The sequence below is a fragment of the Malurus melanocephalus genome, unplaced genomic scaffold (assembly GCF_030028575.1).
Source record: "Malurus melanocephalus ecotype Western Australia unplaced genomic scaffold, MMel_1.1 scaffold_14, whole genome shotgun sequence".
Lineage (NCBI taxonomy): Eukaryota > Metazoa > Chordata > Aves > Passeriformes > Maluridae > Malurus > Malurus melanocephalus.
The window spans coordinates 2,125,638-2,144,259 of NW_026623246.1; the positions used below are offsets into that span (position 1 = coordinate 2,125,638).

The window sequence follows — 18,622 nt, forward strand, 5'->3', positions numbered from 1 at the left end:
ATTTACCTTGCTAGCTTTTTTCTCCTGCACATCTTAAATTGTTTTCACTACCAGGCTGGCTTTAGATAGGATGCTGTGCTGGAAGGTGGTGTAGTCCCTGGAGTTATTAAGCACCAATAAGTTGTATCTTTCCAGGGCTCTAGGGARATCTTATTCATGAAAATTTGCTCTACCTTTCATGTGCAGTATGTGTTTACACMGGCCAGCAAAAGTCTTGTATACACTTGGTGTGCTTCCTGTTCCAGGAGATGTTTAAACTCTGAGTGACATGGGTATCCCCAGGAAAGAAGATATTCTTATGTTTCTTCAGAGAGAATCTGATCTGTGTCCCCTGCTAAAGGAACAGAGTCCTTGGGGATCCCATCTTGTTGAACTTTTAATCTCACTTGAGTTAGCATGCATTTTCAGCTGCGTATTACTCTCTTAGAAATTTCATCTAAATTTTKTAGAAAACATTCAAGAATTCGGACCCTTTCCTGGCATAACCATGCATGCTTTGGCAAGCATTACCCCAGGARTGCATGTGACAAATGAAGCAGAACTGAGAGTTCAACTGAGATTTGCAGTGTACCAGTTTACAGATTTACACTAAATGCCATCAGTTTCCTCAATTACCTATGTGATYGTTGTGAGATAGCTGTGAGATTTAACAATGAGATACACTGAAAGTGATATTATCCCAATATTTACCTTCCAAAAGAAGAAAATATCACTGCATATAGCTAAAACCATGCTAACATTCTTATGTGCTGCAAAATTCCAGATCATCAAGATTGTCATATTTCACGATTGGTAAAATAGTGAAAAGCTCCAGAGACACACACAGGTGCTGTAACATTTTCTCAACCTCACATGTAGAGTTTCTCTAATCAAGGGTTTAAATTTACTAAGGCCTTAGAGCCTGSTAATGTGAAGAACTTACACAGGTTTTTATTTTATTTTAAGGGTTGAATCAGCTATTTCTTCTCAATATCTCTCCTTTTAGCCCTGCAAGAGGCAGGCTTTTTGGGAGATAGTAACAAGACATTGCTGTTACACAATCCTGTAACCAAAGATCAAGCTCAAAAAGAATTAGGTCCTGWTTTGAATTACTGATTTGAATTACTGTATGTCAGCATCATTCACACTCGTCTGCTACAAAAATAATTTGCAAGTGTTTTCAGGCATCAGATTTTAGTCAATACAGCAAGTTCTACAAAGTATGTGGTTTATGATGCCATTTGGATTTTTAGCTCATTTGTCCCACCTGGTTGACTGGGAGAGTCAAAGGTATTTAATTATACAGATYATTAGCAAGGGTTCAAGTTCATAACTTTCTTGGGCCTCAGGTTTTCTGTTCCACTATTAAAGTGAGGCATTCAATTGGCAAAATGAACCTACAGGTCACTGGAAAATTAGTTGAAGAGCTTAAGAGAATTATGTTGCTGAAAGTGATGAGAAGAGGATAATTATTATAATATTCAGTCCCTTAAAGAAATAATTATCATCTGAAATGGTTAGAATATGCTTACTTTCTTTGCTCCAGTTCTTTTTCWTTTTTTTTGGTCTAGACTGAATAAGSATTTTTGACACCTGAGTGGGAAAAGCAACCAYCTCTGTRWTCTCCAGTTTCATGTTTTTGCCAARAAWTCATCAGCTGTTGATTAATTGTGACTTCATTCATTGGTATACCTATCACTTTCTCTATTTAATTATTTTATTTATTTTTATTAATGGCTTTGCTAAATATGTTTGCAATAACTTTCTGTCACWGTCTTGAACTCTGTATTATAAATTACTTGTACCAGATAACAGACTTAAATCCCTAATTGCGGTCTTTTCTTGGGATCTCTAAAATCTTCACTCAGTCTTACTATAAGGAAGTAAATTTTTAGAGATAAATGGATAGCTTGAGATACTTCCCAGGCTTTCTTCAGTTCTTAGATGAATTTGGGGTTAAATCTTTACTCATTAACTTCTGAGGCAGAGACGGTAGATTTTCCAATTGGTGCTTGTATTAGCAGCTCTTTTTTTTTCCTTTTCTTGGTAGCATTTTATCTGAAGCTGAACTAGCATTAGTGAAAGTATTCAGTAACATTTGTTTATCAGCAATGTGAAGTGGATTTGAAGCATGTTTGAGTGSGTCAGTAGTGCCTCACAAGCTGCACTCCTATTGCTTAGTGCTGATCCATTTGCATCTCTTGGGTTCTGCCACCAACAGGTGCACACAGCTGAAGAGCATGGAATGGATATCCTTATGTGGTCTCCTAGCAGAAATGAAGGAAACAAATGGATRTATGGAAGTGTAGTCCTCTCCAGCAACAGCCTTTTCAGAGTTCCCTTTGAAGCTGAGTCAAACCCACAGAATTTATTCTTGMTGACATTTCTTTCACTCCAGAATGCATTGATGGAGTTATGCTRTTACACAAATGTGTATAATACATGTGTTCTTTTCAAAGGGCAAGGAAAATGTGGCATTTCATGTTTCAATGTATATCACAGTTACAAAATTTGAAATATTTTCCTTTTCTCATAGTTTGCAGAAGAGATTGGCTTTCTCCTGTATGAAAAAATCAGAGAAGGTTTTAGTGTGAGATGGAAGAATTTTATGAGTATTTAAAGAGAGAACTGTAAAGCAGTTCACAATTATTTTCACAGAAAGTTAGTGTTTTATCTTCACTGTCTTCATAAAATGTAAATGTGTAGCAGATTTGCCTTGCTGACAGGTTCTTCAAGAATTTACAATCTCACTTCTGCTACACAAATCAAGTGATTTGATCTATGTAGAAAAAAACTCTAATGTCTTGTTTATTCTGTGAGAAAAGCAGTGGTKTACTCTGCAAACAAAATATAGTATATGATACAATATCAGAAGGAAGAGTATACATGAAAATACAGACTCCGATAGAACTTAATTTGTAAGGGAAAACTAGGAATTGTTAATGTTAAATAAATGCCACTATGAAGGTTATCAAAATCTTCTTTGATAATAGTTTTGTTTTTTTTTTTCTATTAGTACAGCTCTTGTTCAGACAGGATACCCCGTGTATGACCYAGTTGTCATGCCGTACAAGAATTTTTTTAAATTATTTTTATTGTGATAAGCACCTCCTGGAGGAATTAACCACATGCTGATTAAAGCTCAAAGTGAAATAATATGTTCATGAGGGTGACATTTGTTCAGTCTCAAGCTGAACAAGAGTTTTGTTTATTTTCTCAAAATAGGCTCAGGCAAATAATATTTTGGAATGTAATTCAATGAGCTGCAGACTATGTGCATAAACAGGCATTTGTTCTACCCGTATTAATCACCCTTTTTAGCCATATCTTAAGGATTGCATGGGCAGTTTCATGCACAGCATAGCATAATAGRGAAATTTTCAAATCATATATTTTAAGTATCTGTAATTCAGAAATAATCATAACCATAGAAATAATTTTAATAGAGCAACATTTTTTAATTACTTTACTGTTATCCTGAGATTTTCCAGTTGTAGAACATTTCAAAGTATGTAACTTGTATTACCCTCTGTCTCTTACAAATACAGTATTTGATAAGTTTGGTCTGAAGAAATTTTGTTGGAGTTATATTGGTTACATTCAGTTGGATGTTGAATAAGTTGAATAAGTCAAAATCTCATGGTTTATCTACATGCAGTTTTTGGCTTGATACATAATCTCTCCAGACAAGAAACTGTATCTAGATTCTTTTACTTAAGAGTGGTTTCCTACTGTCGTTGGACGAGTTCTATCCTAACAATCCTTGCTGGCCTGGCAGGCCAAATCTGCACTTGTGAAGAGGCAAGAGAACCACACAAAATCCATGTAATAAAATAACCACAGCAATTTAGGAAAAAAATAACCTACCTCTGACTTCAATACTGCTCCTGGCAATGAGCTACTTAGGAGGAGGTGCTGTTTTTCACTGATAGCTCTTGCTAGAGAGCTGCTTAATTATTCAGACGATAAAATTTGAAGATGTTACCTTCCAAAAGTATAAAAGCACTGTCCTGTAGATATTTGAACAAGARCATTTTTCTGCAATAGAAACRGTGGGAAAGTYTACCTAATCCTGTAAKTCCTGCTTTTCTTGTTGCTCATTRTGTTTATTCAAAGGCCTAGCTCAAMGAAAAGTGTTTTACCTGCAGTACAGGTTTCGTGTAACATTCTTCCTCTCAGAAGATAGCTATACTAACTACTGTAGACTTTTTCCTCTCTCTATATTATTATTTTTCATCTTGTCTTTAATTACTTTGAGTTTCCTGAGGCAACATATTCTAAATAGAAGCAATCACAATTTAGCTGTGTGGGAACTCTAAGTAATAAAGCRTTGCCAGCAGCTCTATTTCAGTTGTGCTTTTTATGTTTTTAAGCAGTCAGCCCACATTAGCCATGAGAGTTCCTAGACATCCAAGAATATTTCTGAACATTTCAGCAAGGTGTGCTCAAGGTAGTGCCAGGTCAAGCCCGGCCTGCTGCAGAGGTAGCTTTTAAAGCAGAGGGAAATGTTAGTGGCACAGGTTCTAATTYAGCATTAGCTGCTAGATGAGATCTRTTCTTGCCACTTTTCAAGGTCTGTGACTTTCTGCTGATAAAGTTGTGCAAAGATCTTCTTTTGCATCCCAGGGACCAAAAAATGTGGTTATTATTTAGTTGTTACTTAGTTGTAACCATCTTCTTCAAATTTGTAAATAGCAGCTTGATTAAAAAAACCACAAAAGTTTATTCTGTTAAATGTCTTAATTTTACAAAATAAAAATTGGAAAAATATTTCCATTTCTAATTTCAGATGGATCAAAAATTCCAAAGCATTGAATCAGATTTTATATTCAGTAAAGTCTTTCYCATAATATTTTCTAGTTCAGGTGAAATAAGAGGCATTACATAAATTCTGAAAATTACTGCTGTACCTAATTTGAATCCTAGCATTAACCYAAAGATGCCTAATAACCAAACTTGATTCTGCTTATGAAAACCAGAATACTACATTTTGTCASTCACTCATTACCAGAGAAATAAAGCAAATGGACAAATTCTGTGTAATTTATCATCTGGCAAAAGTCAAATAGCACTTCTACATATTCAAAAAGTATCCTCCAGACACAAATAAATAATAAATRTATTTTATGATGGCTTCCAGAGATCACCCAAGTGAAATATTTGTGTTTGTGGAGACCTTCTGCTGGAAGAAGGTAAATCTCATCACTAAGTCAGCACTGAATGATGCCCCAGCTCTTTTAGGCAGTCAGGTTACCTGCTCAGCCCTATTTAACTGCAACTCTTTRGGAACTTATAACTCTAAATTCTACTGCTTTAATAAATTCCTTAAATAATTTTGGTTTATTCAAAAACAATAGTTTTGACGCTTTTAAATTTACTTAGGATGAATCTTGAGTATAAAGAGGAGTGCAAATATGTCCCACAGGAGGCTCCAGACTATTTAAGAAAACAGTATTTGTTTTTTCACCATCAGTCATGCTTATCACCAGTTCAGTATTAATATTGCTTACTGAAATAATTAATTTGAATAGTCAGTCTGGATGCACTTCTGTATTCTTCTACTTCACCTTTACTTATCATTTTCTGCTTTTTAATTTCTGTTTTAGTGTATGTTCACTGCATAGTTTCCTTCCCACAGCTGCTCAAAACTACCTGAAGTATTTTCCTTCTTTCCTTCTGTTCTGTGAACTACTTTTTATTGACTTTGATAATTTTATTTTAAAACCTTCTTTACCTCTGAGATTTTTTTATCCATTTCCTTCTCTATAAAGTATTTCTCAAAACAATGTCTTTTTAGCCTATAAACTCAGCACATGAGAAAAGACTGTCACTTACAAATTTCATGCCACACCGTACTGCAGCTTTCCTTTCACCTGAAAGATTTGTCCCCAGTAGAAAATATTATTATGTAACTAAATAATAATATTATTATTATTTGCATAACTCAATGCAAAACATTCAGCACAGACATGATGTGTGATCCCTAACACTATGTCATCTAATCATGGTGAATATAAAAAAGTGCTATTTCCCAGATGCTRCTGGTTGGGGCTTTTTCCTGGTGTTGTCATAGCTCTTGACTTCACCACACGGGTTATCAACAAAAGGGTCAGATTTGCCTCTTAGGACCTGAAGTACAGTAAAATTTTTAGTGTTTCTTGGCAGCTTTCACATAGGGGAAAACATTTACTTTGATATGCATATTCTCACAAGTCTCCCCATATTCTGTAGCAAAGCATAAACTGGACCTTCTGYGAAGKTTGTAAATAATCATTCTGAGCAAGCTTTCACTTGTGAAAAAGCAAATAGGAGAAGTAATCAGAATTTCTGAATTATAAGACTGGTTTTACCTTCACATTCAAGCACAAGGGTATTTTTAAAAATGTCTGCAAAGGCATCCCAGTACCCTAAAACCTATTATCCACCAAGAATTGAATTTTCCATTTGTTTGAACCATCATGAGACAGTTAYGAGATTCAGCCACATCCATCCCTTTAGATCATGTTTCCTAGCTTTCTGGAAAAGATGATAATGCCAAAACTGTGTGACAAAGGAAATTATATTTCAATCAAAATTTAAGATAGATATACTCAGAATTTCTGGGCAGCCACAGTAAGAGAAAAGAGCATGTAGCAATATATATAACCTGTCTCCAACTGTTTTGGATATCAAKGAAAGAGTATTAGAAAAGGGGAACTATACATACTCTTCAACCCCAGTACATTCCCCATTGCCAGCTATTTGTAATTCAGTCTTCYTGAGCCATATGTAGTCTCAGAATAATGAGACTTTGAACTTGTCAGTTCCCCTTTTAACATCAGGAAATTTTTTAATATTCAGAAATTAAATTATATGCTGCTGCTTATATGAATCTAGGTTTATATTCATGCAYAGAAAAGCTGTTCAGTGCTTTCTCATTTAGGTCTTGAAATGTATGAAACTTTTATTTAAACCTTGGTGATTCACTCTTTTGTGTGGTGAGTAGGATTTTCCTCAGACATCTCCATAAAGCTGTTTCAAATCTCACAATAGATGCAACCCATAGACCCAAACCTGAAGTTCCTTTGGAGTAAAATAATTTGCATTGCCTTCCAAATAACAGCAGAATATATGCAATATCATACCAAAAAGTTGTGATAGGTGCAGGTTCAAGCATCAAGGTGAGAAGGAAGGTGTCCCAAAGCTGTAAATCATTCTTTGTTCAAGGAGGAAGGAAACGAACGCTATAATTGGCATCTAGTTTAAACTMTGCTTATGAGTGTTTATAATTTGARCATAGCAGAAYGAAGATARATTCCAATACTTTTTCATCAAAWAAYTTAGTAAAATAATAGTGACTGAAGACTATTTCCATATAGTTAGTGGCCAGAAAGAGAGGGGAAAAATAAAAATCTGCATAGATAATGACTTGATAATGAGTCAAAGTTCTCAATATCTGTATTTGTCTGGACTATTTTAATTTTAGATTATATGTGGGGCCTTGAAGGCTTCTAATTTTCAGAAAAAAAAAAAAGTGGGAGTAACAATTCTTTAGAAGTGAATCCCCTTGTGATTTCAGATAAGAAACCACAGAGCAAAGGGAGTAAGGGTACACGAGTGGAAATACTAATGTCATGACATCTTGCCTACTTATTRTTTGTTTCTCACAAAATATATTCRTAGAATCACAGAATATGCTGAGTTGGAAGAGACCCACAGTTGGAAGGATTATTGAGTCCARTTCCTTGCCCTGCACAGAACCTTCTCCAGTCACACCCTGTGCCTGAGACCATTGTACAAACACTCTTTGAACTCTGTCAGGTTTGGTGCTGTGACCACTGCCCTGGGGAGCTGTTCCAGTGCTCAACCACATATTGAGCCTTTTTACTTCTTATTATATCTCTGCTTCATGAAAAACACTCAGAATTCTGATTATTTACAAACCTTCCCTGCTTTTTCCTGCCACAGACTTCCATTTGCTTCAAAACAAGATCTTTGTGTTTATGTCTAATGACTCTAACCACGTTATTGAATACTATTTTACTCAGAGCTCTTTGCTTTTTCCAATACAGAGATGAGAKATAATTGAATTTATTTTTTCTCTGTGCACATTATTCAGATATATCTCTGAATGTAGAATTTCTTATCTTTATCAAATGTTTTTCTAAACAGAAAATAGCTAACRCATCCAAATATTTGAAAAGTGTTTGATAACTATCTTTGTAATAATAACTACCCCATAATTCATAATGCTATTTACCTACTAACTAAAAAGAGGATGAGATAAAATAACCTCTGTAATTTTGAGTATCGTTTTGGAAATTAGTTTGGAAACTGGTTTTGTTTACAGAGCCATAAAWATGAAGCGTCGTAAATTGACCAGAAAAGCAAAATACGAATTGGCCAAAACGTTTCTCCTGTGCAGACCCTAAACTGGCAGACTAGCAATAAACTGTCTTGGTTTAAGATGATTTAAAGAGGTGGAGATTCTAAAATTAGTTACCTCCCCTTAGTTTTTACCAATCCCTTCCCACCAGTGAGGAACAAATATGAGTAGGTATAAGGGAAAAAATAACTATTTACCCACAAGGAGAGCAGCAAAAGGCAGAAAACCCCCCCGTAAATAACAACTAGAAACAAAATAATCTCATGAATCCTATGGGAGCACAGAGACCCAAAAGGCCAGAAATACCCTTCCTAGATGGTGCCTGTGTAGCTGATACACAAAGGGGAAAAGGCGTCAGCTCTGTCCCCAGGATGGTGCTCCCCAGCCGCCTGCATGGTTCAGGAGGCAAAGGGAGCAAAGATGAGAGACAAAAAGAACCCAGGAAGGTGGCAGCTGCTCCAGTGGCAGATGAAGACTTGCCAGCACGTGTGTGCCACCTCTTCCTCCTGCCACCCCCTGGACTCTGCTGGTGCTGGTGCCGATGGATTCCTCTGAGCCACTGCTGTTYTGGGAGGGAGTCAGCTTGGGTGCCCTGGCCTTCCAAAGGGACCAGCAGATSCTGGTTTGGGATGAGCTGGGTTTAAAACAGACAGTAACAGACAGATATGGAATACAAGGACTTTCTGGGTTACTCATGACAGAAGCATTATGGGCAAGCTAGTCAAAAAGTGAAACAGCTCAGAAGCCATCCATATGCAGACAATTTTATACGCTCTGCAGCACTTTCAGTGGATCACATTTCATCACAGGAAAAGCATAAATGACAGTTTTGTGTAATTATGAGGCAACAACCCAAAAGTGGAGTGGGTGCTTGGGTAAGGTTTGTGAAAATAGGAGCTGAGTGGTGCAGAGAGAATCTTGCTGCGGGGTGAGCAGTGTGTGTGTGTCCGTGTGTGTCCGTGCGTCCATCTGTGTGTCTGTGTGCGTATCGATGTGTGCACATGCATGAAGCAACACTGAGAATTCTGCAGCAGAACAGGACTCATCTGACAAAATCTTAGGCAGAGTCAATGATCCATCTGTGAAACTCCCAGAGCCTGAGTGCTGGAAACACTGGAAGGGTTAACTGCCCGGGCTGCTGATACTACAGTGTGAGATCATGAGGRAAAACACTGTAGAGGAGACTTAACTTCTGGTTTCTTTAAATTTCAGAGCCAGGGGAATCACTGTTAGCTTGTCTGCTCATGCTTGCAGTGAATCAGAAATCTCTCTCACGTTGAGCTTCTCTCCCAGGGAGAGAGAAAGAATAAACTCAGGGAGTTTCTTTCCTCAAGGGCAGGAGATTAATGATGGGGGGGAGCTSTAGGGGAAGGCTGCTCACAGAAACAAAGGAGAGGAAGAGGAAAGCAGGATGAGTGGTTATAGAGGGCTGGAAATACCASGGTAATTTGTGAATAATTTGTTCAGTCAGTTAGTTTTTCTCTGAAAYCAATTGCTAAACACTTTTGCTCCTTGTTGCATTTCAGAGAAGGGGCATTTCTGTATWTTTAAAGAGCAAAAGTTTGGATCCAGGGCACAGTACCTTAGAGAGCTTCTTCAGATTGTTCTGGTATCTTCCAGTGCACAGACCTAGCTGGCGTTGAAAGCCAAAACTTTTTGTGGATTTCACAGAAAAGGGAATAATTGTAACATAAGATAATTACACTATATAAACTAGGATAATTATTGGCAATTCCTGAGTGCAATTATGTTGTGTATGTTTAAATTAATAATGCTACTATCTTTGTCCAAAACCTTCAGTTTCTCTGTGCCTTCTTATAGCTTSTCCAGAATACTGAAATGTACTGAATCAAGCTGCATGCCTTTTGGGAAATTAAAATTCTTTGGATTTATTAATAGTGTATTAAAATAGTTTCATTAATATTGAACCCCCAAACCCCATCTGTTTACACCAAAAAGACCCTCAAATCACAGAGATGACATTTTGYCTTGTGAAGTTCATTCATAAAATCAACGCATATCCTTGGAGGGATGGAGAGAAATAATATTTGGGATTAAATGGTTTYGTGATACTATCTTAAAGAGAAGTAAATTCTCAGATGTGTAAAACTTACTCATCTCCTCAGTAAGTCACAAGCTCAGATTTATCTCAGAAATTCCATCCATTTCATTTTGTCAAAGACTAAATCTTCACAGCCTCTTCAGTTCATCATTGCTCCTAATAAATAAACAAACCAACAAATCCATCACATTTTCAGGCACTGATAATGCAATTCCCAGACTGTTCTATGCAGAAATGTGACAAATATTGCCATATTGCTGTCACAGGCAGTCAGCATGCTCCAGCCAGAAGCRGTAGTTCTGTGAGTGAAAACTTAATCACAGATTGACTTTACTGGCAGTAAACCTGTCTGTTCTCCATTATGTTTGTATGTTAGCAAACTGTGATAGTTTAAAAGAAATTCTGCGCAGACATATAAAAATCTGAAATCCTTGGGCCATGTTCTCCTTTTATTTTTATTTTTTTAAATTCTGGCTTTGTTACAGAGTCTCTGGGACCCTTTCCAGCATACCTCTGTCTTCCCATGAAGGGAAGAGAATTAAAGATTCAATTGGCCAGATTCAATTTCCCCCTTCTTTTTTTTTTGGCTTTTTACAAGCTTGGAAATAAACAGCAGAAGTTTTATTGAGACTGATAAAAACTCATGGACAGATTGTTAAAGTATTTGAACAACTTTGGTCCAATTAATTTTTGTAGCAAGGTTGTTTCCTTGCAGCTGCCTTGAATGGTTTGATTTCATACCCTGATCCAATGTTTACTGAAGTGAAAGTGAGGACTGACACCTATTTCAATCTAATTAATGGACTGGATTGGGCCCACAATTAATTTATASTCCTGTCTAATGAAATCTGTTGGAGGGAGTTATTTTTGACCTCTTAGCTACAGTTAATAGGTTCACTGTTTTTATTAAATTTACCAGGCAAATTACTTATGCAAATATATCAGACAGGTTGTTAACTTTCAAGGGTCTGGTGCAAGGCCCATTAAAATGAGCCTGAGTTATCCCATTTACTTAAATGGGCTTTGGAGCAAGCTCTGATAACAACTGGGTTAAAGCTGCCTAACAGCATATGTGGAAACTTTAATTCATGTTCCATGGTGATGGCTCTAAAGGCAATGTCCACKAGCCTTAACTAAATTCACTGTTACAGGTGATATATAAATATAAATTGGGGACCTACTCTACACCAGAGATGTTGGCATTTAAAGAGGAAAGGCAGAAAAGAGGAGGATGGCCTGGAGGTRTTACTTTATTCAAATTAAGCATGTTTGTGCTTTACTTGTTGTGATAATGGCTGCGTAACACAAACATTTATTTTATATCAGCATTTGGGTAATGGCAGTTCTGTGGTTTTCTGAGTCTCTGTGATTCATGAGCAAAATATTTGCAGCACCAGCCTGTGAAGTTTGCTTTGCAATCAGGAATTGGGATCATGTGCTCCATGGATGCAAAGACAATAATACAGCAAAGYGAAAGTGTACAGAAAATGTTCATCAAACAACAGCAAGCCTTTAACAAATCCSTGTCCCACAAATCTGTTAATATGTCCTTGACAATGAGCATTTATTGACTGAACACTTTTCATATTTTAAAGGCTCCTTTCTCCCAAATCATCAGCTCATGAGTTCTATTTAYAGCAAACATGGTTTAATGGTTGGCACATAGCAATAAAAGTGTATTTAAAAGCATCTATTTGATCTGACAACAGTGAAATACAGATATATCCAGCTGTAGTTATTGCAAATCATGAAGCAGACCAAATTTTATTTGCTTTAAACACTGGTCTGATTTTTAAGTTTTTATGTCTTCCTGAGCTACTTAACTTCTCTTAAAAGTGTGAAGGTGCTTGTGAGGCAGCACTTCTGGTCCTTAGATCATAACTCAGCCAGCACAGCTGTGTGAGTAGGTTTCAAAAGATATAGGACCAAATTAAAAYGTCAGGTTTTAAGACCTAATTAAAATGTCTTTTTTATGATATACAAGTAGGTGTCATATGCACATTTTTAAACACTTCCTTTAATTTTGGTTATTTGCCATATGCAAGGTAAAAATAAGTGCAAAATAAAACACTGAGTGCAAAGTAAAATAAATAAGGACATGTACTCAGCTTTCTACTTAAAAAGTCATTATTCCTTGAGCTATAATGGAACATCAACAATTTATTGCTGTTTTTCATGCAGATCTAAATTCATACTCAGTGCTTTGCAGGGCAGAGGTTATTTTTGCTGAAATTGTTTTTGTTTAGTTTGCTTTTCATCTGTGTKCAAATACTGAATTCTTGAGAGTCTTTAGTCCTGCTTTTCAGTGATCATGCAGCCTGGATACAAAAAGCTAAGCATTTATCCAGCCTTCTTTAGAACTCATCATTTTCAGTAGATTTATCACCAAATCCTTTAACAGTTTCAAACAGATAGTGCTTTTTTAATAAAGTAACCTGTACAATATCTCCTCCACTCCTGAATGTGGTCTGAAAATGAGAGTCACGCAGCACTCAGGAGATGAGTGCTGCCTTGGGARCATCTTTTCTGCATTTGGGGAAAGGTGAGGGAAACATTTCTTGGCATGCCAGTATTAGGYAATTGCTGAATTGAATGATATTAAGTGACAGAAACGATGGCCACATAGAGCCCAATTTGCATAGAAAAGGCTTCACTTCACATTCTGCTGTTTAAATAACTTTCATAAATACCTACAAGAGAAAAATATGAGATTCATGGATATGCATAAATTTAAAGTTAGTTTTTTCTGGCTGATCTGGGTGAGTACTGCTGTGTGACTCAGCACATGGAGAGATTTTGTGAAGGGTCTCTCATTAGTGTTAGCTCATTTCTCACTGCAAACCACATCRCACTGTTAACATGTTGGTTTAATTCTACACAGTGACAAGAAAACAGAATGAATATTGGCACTTTTTATGGGGAAAAATGTCAGTAGCAGATACTACAGTGATGAGCTTAAAATAAATAATTACATAGATKGTAGCTTTGAATACAGTAATTAGTTTTGCATTAATGTTGCTTGAGTTTTCTTTTCAGTTGGAATTAGTTAATGACTTTCTATATTTGCATATTCTTAATTAGCTTGTTTTAAATGTTAGCTATGCACAAATTAATGTTTTCACAAATTTTCAAGATTTTTAGCAGGCACATTTAATTTATAACTAAGAAAAGCATTTATAAACTACTTTATGTAAAGAAAATAAATTGAACTTGGGAGTAGAGTTTTGGCAGACCATGGCAATAATGACATTTTATACAATGTCATCCAGAGCACAATTTTCCCATTGTAGCTGAAACCAAACACCAAACTAATTAACATATAACTTTAGTTAATGAGCACAGGATATTCTTATGATCTTTGGGGTATATTCTTATCTCATATATTGTTCTGATCTAAAATGTTTTAACTGATTTCAGGGTATGACTTTGGATTTTTTTTTAATGTACTACAAACATAAACCAGATCCTCAATAAGACCCCTGGTTAACCTTAACYCTAACTTAACTTGGACACATCTTCACTGCCATCAGTGAATATTSCACACTCTAAAATAATTGCTATGCAAGTCAGCAAGAACTGCATACTACAAATTGTTTTCTAACAACCAGAGGGAATCATGATTGAAAATTAATAGTAATAGTAATAATAGAAAAATAATCATCCCCCATTCAAAGTATTCAAGCATTTCCCTAAATACTGAATTTAGTACAGCATTATTTACGGGCATAAATTCAACATATGATTGGGACCATAAGGCTAAACTGATCTGTGTTAAAAAAAGCCTGAAAATAGATTAACACTCAATACTAGATTCATAACAAGCAAAACATTCAAGAAATAYGGAGTTTAAGAGGGGATTTCAGTTTACAGAACAAATTCAGATAGAAACATGTGAGCAAACATGTCATGAACAGGAAATTAAACTGGGTGAGAAATGCTCACAAATGTATTTGTAATGCAATCTTTCCTGCAACATAAKCAGGCAACCACAGGAAAGTCAAATGTATTGTAACTGTGTGGGGTTAATTTCCATAGTATCAGAAAAAACACAGAAAACCTAACATAGGACTATGCAAGGACAAAAGCATGTGCATAAGCAGAAATGACTGCAGCTTAAGTCATTTTCTCTCCCTAAATGCCCCCTAGGCACTGTGAGGAAAGGGTTAGAAATAACAGAAAGTAAAAAAATGCTATCAAATATGATCATACTTTTTATTTTCCTCCCAGAGAAAGTGCAAACTAAAAATAGAAAATAACTTTTTTTAAATTTACTTCATTGTGCAAGTTTTAAAAGCACCAATTCTGGATCAATGGAGAGAGAAATATGTTCTACCAATGACATTTCATCAGTATCTTGGTAGAATCATGACTTTATATGCAATTTCAATATGACAAAAGAAGTCCAAATAACTTTACAGGCTTCTTTTATTATCTGTTAAAATATGGGACCAAAGGAAAAAAWTGCAAATTTCAGAATACTTTCAATTTGCTCAAAATCAATCCACTGTGTGACTTAATTGTCTCTAATCAAGTATCTRAAGCTAGCTTCCAAAAGTCTTTTGGAATAACATAAATGAAAAATTATTTTTTTAGAATAACACATTTATAAAACACACTTGGAATCACAATCTTTTCAATCCTATATAAAAGTACACRTCTTTGAGGGATTCATGACCTAATTCTGAATGCAAACAGAACAAAAGGTCACTAGGTTATTGTTTTCACTCAGTCAATATCCATTTTTGTTGTTTTACATTTGCATTACATCCAGTGTATCAAATACATTTTTCTAGTGGAATGACAGAATTGAATAACATCAGAGGCATGAAATAATGTCAGGAATGTTCCATTGTCTCAAGCTTTTCAATTATGATTTTTGATATCAAGTCAACATGAAAATCAAAAATTTCTAATATAGAGAAGGTTTATATTAGACAGAACTTTGAGCTCTTTCTCCTTGTAGCTGCTTCACAAGCAACCAGAGGGTAAAATAATGGTAAAAGGGTAAAATAATGCTAGTATTCTCTTTGCCTGAATGCATTAGCAGTTCACTTATTTGTAGAAAATRTTATTGTTATATACAATGTAGGTACCTTTGAAACTGAGCATGTTTCAACAAAGTTCCCGTGCTGTAAAACTGCAGCCTGGTATTGCAGAATAAACAAACATACTGATATAACTGATGGACCAGAACTCATAAAATCATGCCAAAATCCATGAACTCCYTTCCAGAATGTCATGCCTTAATGCAGCAGTAACTTTTGACACCAGAGGTCAGAGAACAATGCTTTCACCATTTCAAAAGAGAAGCTAAAATCCACCCAATGGCTTTTGTTTGTCTCTTTTGCTTCAGTCCAAGTCTGTCTTTTACAGAGGTAGTGACATTAATTTACCTTACCTTGTCTCCAACAATAATATTATATTTTTTACTCAGCTGCTTCATATTGACTTAGAAAAGATAGAGCCAAATTCTTGAGATTTTTCTCTTCTTCCTGCACATAAAAAGTACAGGAACATATCACATTGCTTCCATGGGAGACACAGATGCTATAAAGAACACAACATTTGCAWAAGTTCTTTAGAACTTGGTTTCCACAAATAGATCTTGCGCTTCTGCTGATAAAATTCAGTTGCAAAGGTTTTCTTAGGAAAAAAGGACTTAAGTATCAAAGACCATCTATTTATATACATGATCACAGAAAGCTTTTCCCACTATTTCCTTCCAGCAATGCAAGCTGGAATCTTGTACTAGTTTGGCTTTTTGGTTTGGGTTTTTTTTTTGTTTGTTTGTTTGTTTGTTTGTTTTTTTTGTTGTTGTTGTGGTTTGTGTCACGATTTATTTTTTGTTTGATTATTTGGGTTTTTCTTGTTTGGGGTATTTTTGTCAGCTGTCTGAACTAGCTAAAGTTCGAAATTCTAAAACCACATTTCTCTCTGTTTGTACCCTGGAAACATATCTAGTATCTTCTTTGATTTAATTGTGTATCACATCAAGCTAAGCTAAAGAGTCAGAGTGATAATAAAGTAGATTAATAAATTTTTTTTTATAGATACTTTATGAAAATCTTTTTCTAAGTTTAACTTAAAATTGTAACTTGATGGCTGTTGTTTAAAATGTACCTTGAGCACTATTTTAAGGCTTTCCAGATACAGGGTGAAAGAGAGATTTATTAATACTTTGGTATTAACCCTCCTATGTGTACACAGCAAAAGAGGTAATCGGATCAAAATAAACACTGAACTTGAGCTTTAGAAGAAATTTTTTCAATACTGTGTTTTGCACTTAGGAGCTGTGTTTTTATACAAAAATAATTTTTTTTTTAAGAGATTAGTAACCAAAATCAGCTGCATTCCCAGCAGTTCCTGTACCYATCTCAATGGCAGTATGAATGACTACTGAAAGATTAGATTCATTAAATATTCCTTTTTTTCCTTGCAGGATCAGCTGATGCACACCCTCCATTGCTTTCATTGCTGTAGTTATGGCCATGTTAACCTACCTGCTTAAATCAGGGAGATTTTAGGAAAGATAAAGAGTAACATAGGAAACAGAGTGAAAAATTCATCATTCCCATGTCAAAAAGCTCCGTATTTATATCACGTATAATGCAACGATTGCAGAGACACTTTACATTTCCAAATAATTTTGCTTATGCATTTTTATTTTGTGASTATCAACTATGGCAAATATTGCTATTGTATTTCTCTTAATATTTGTGAGCATTTCCACATTTTTCCCATAAAACRGTCAGCTGCATTTGCATCTGTAAGCTCTGATTATGATATGATAGAAAGGTAGACTTTTGCAGTTCCATAATTCAGTAACATCAAGGCAGTCCTGACCTTTCAAGGATTTTGAAATCGAGTCTGTTCATGAAGCAGCAGCAATTCTGCCCTGAGCAAGGAAAAGGGCTCACAAACAGAACACAAGGACAACAGGCTTAGAAATGTAACTGCAATGAGATGCCATGGAGAAACATCTGAAACACACAGATACAAAAAGGAGTGTCTGCTCATTTAAAAATATTTCATTATTAATCAATGAACTGAGGCCAAATGTTTCATTCCAGGAATTTCAAAATAATTAGCTGCATAGGGGAGAAAAAAAAGAGCCTTTATACATACAGAAACTTTTCTTCCTAAATGTCTCATGCTGTAAAATCTTTTAAACTTTTTTTTACCCTTATCAGAATGAAACAAAATTGATAAAATATCAGCTTCCAGKGGATTAGAAATTCAAGTTCTTTAATATTTTTTCTCAAAACTACTAAAGACAAATGCAGGCTACTGCACATGCCACTTATTTTAGCAAATTAGTCTTCCAAACTAATGGCATGGATTTTGCAGACTATCTGTGTATGTCATTTGTTTAGAAGCGAGCTCTGTGGTTTTGTTGGCAGAAGATATGATTTTGGAGATAACTTTTATGTTAAATTCTACATAGCCTGAAGACATGTAGAAATTYTGCATATTCCTTTAAATAAATGTCTTGCCATTAATCTTCATTTKACCTTGTTTCCTCCTCAATCTGTCCTCTGTTAAGAGACCTCAGTGCTGTGTTCTRTTGCACGCACATCCCAACTTTACTCCACAAAACCTGATGCAGAACCTTAAAACTGAAAGCTGAAAGGTTTCCATGGTTTTCTGCATTCCCCAAACAACTGAGATATTGTCTTGTTTTGTTTATTTTWTTGCTTTCACTTCTAAACATTACCCAGGGATTAAGGAAAAAATAAATCCTGGTCTCCTCAAAGGAMAGATACTCTCCCATAGGCATTTCACACCTTTGATGTTCTCAGTCTGATGGGAAACTTAGTCAACTCTGTGCTTCATTGTTACTCTAAATTCAGTTTATAGCATATAAACATGTGAGTGTTGGTAGTATAAGGTAGAAATACAGAAAAGGCAATTCGTTTTTCTTGTCTGAAGAAGATACTTGTTGCAGGCAAAGAGAAAAAAAAGTAATTTGTGCTAGTTTGGAATGAAATCAGTGGAAAGCTCATTACTGTCACAGCTGGTGCTCAGATCCAACTGCGTGTGCCATGAGAGCACAGCATTTAATCTTTAGCTTTCTACTTTTAACAGGTGAAAAGGCATAGAAGTTTGTCAACAGGGGAAGGTCAGAGAGAAAAAGTAAATACCTCACAGATTTTATTTATTTAATTGAATTTTATGCATAATCTATAGTGTTGTATGTTGTGCTAGTAACTAGAGCC

At 35.5% G+C, this 18,622-nt stretch overlaps 1 protein-coding gene across 1 annotated transcript in view; it reads left to right on the forward strand.

The window, feature by feature from the left end:
* Positions 1-18,622, forward strand: part of MALRD1 (MAM and LDL receptor class A domain containing 1) — a 211,258-nt gene that overhangs the window by 146,061 nt on the left and 46,575 nt on the right. The window contains 2 exon segments of the mRNA XM_057384351.1: positions 2,201-2,330; positions 2,333-2,410. Coding sequence (XP_057240334.1) covers positions 2,201-2,330; positions 2,333-2,410 — 208 coding nt within the window.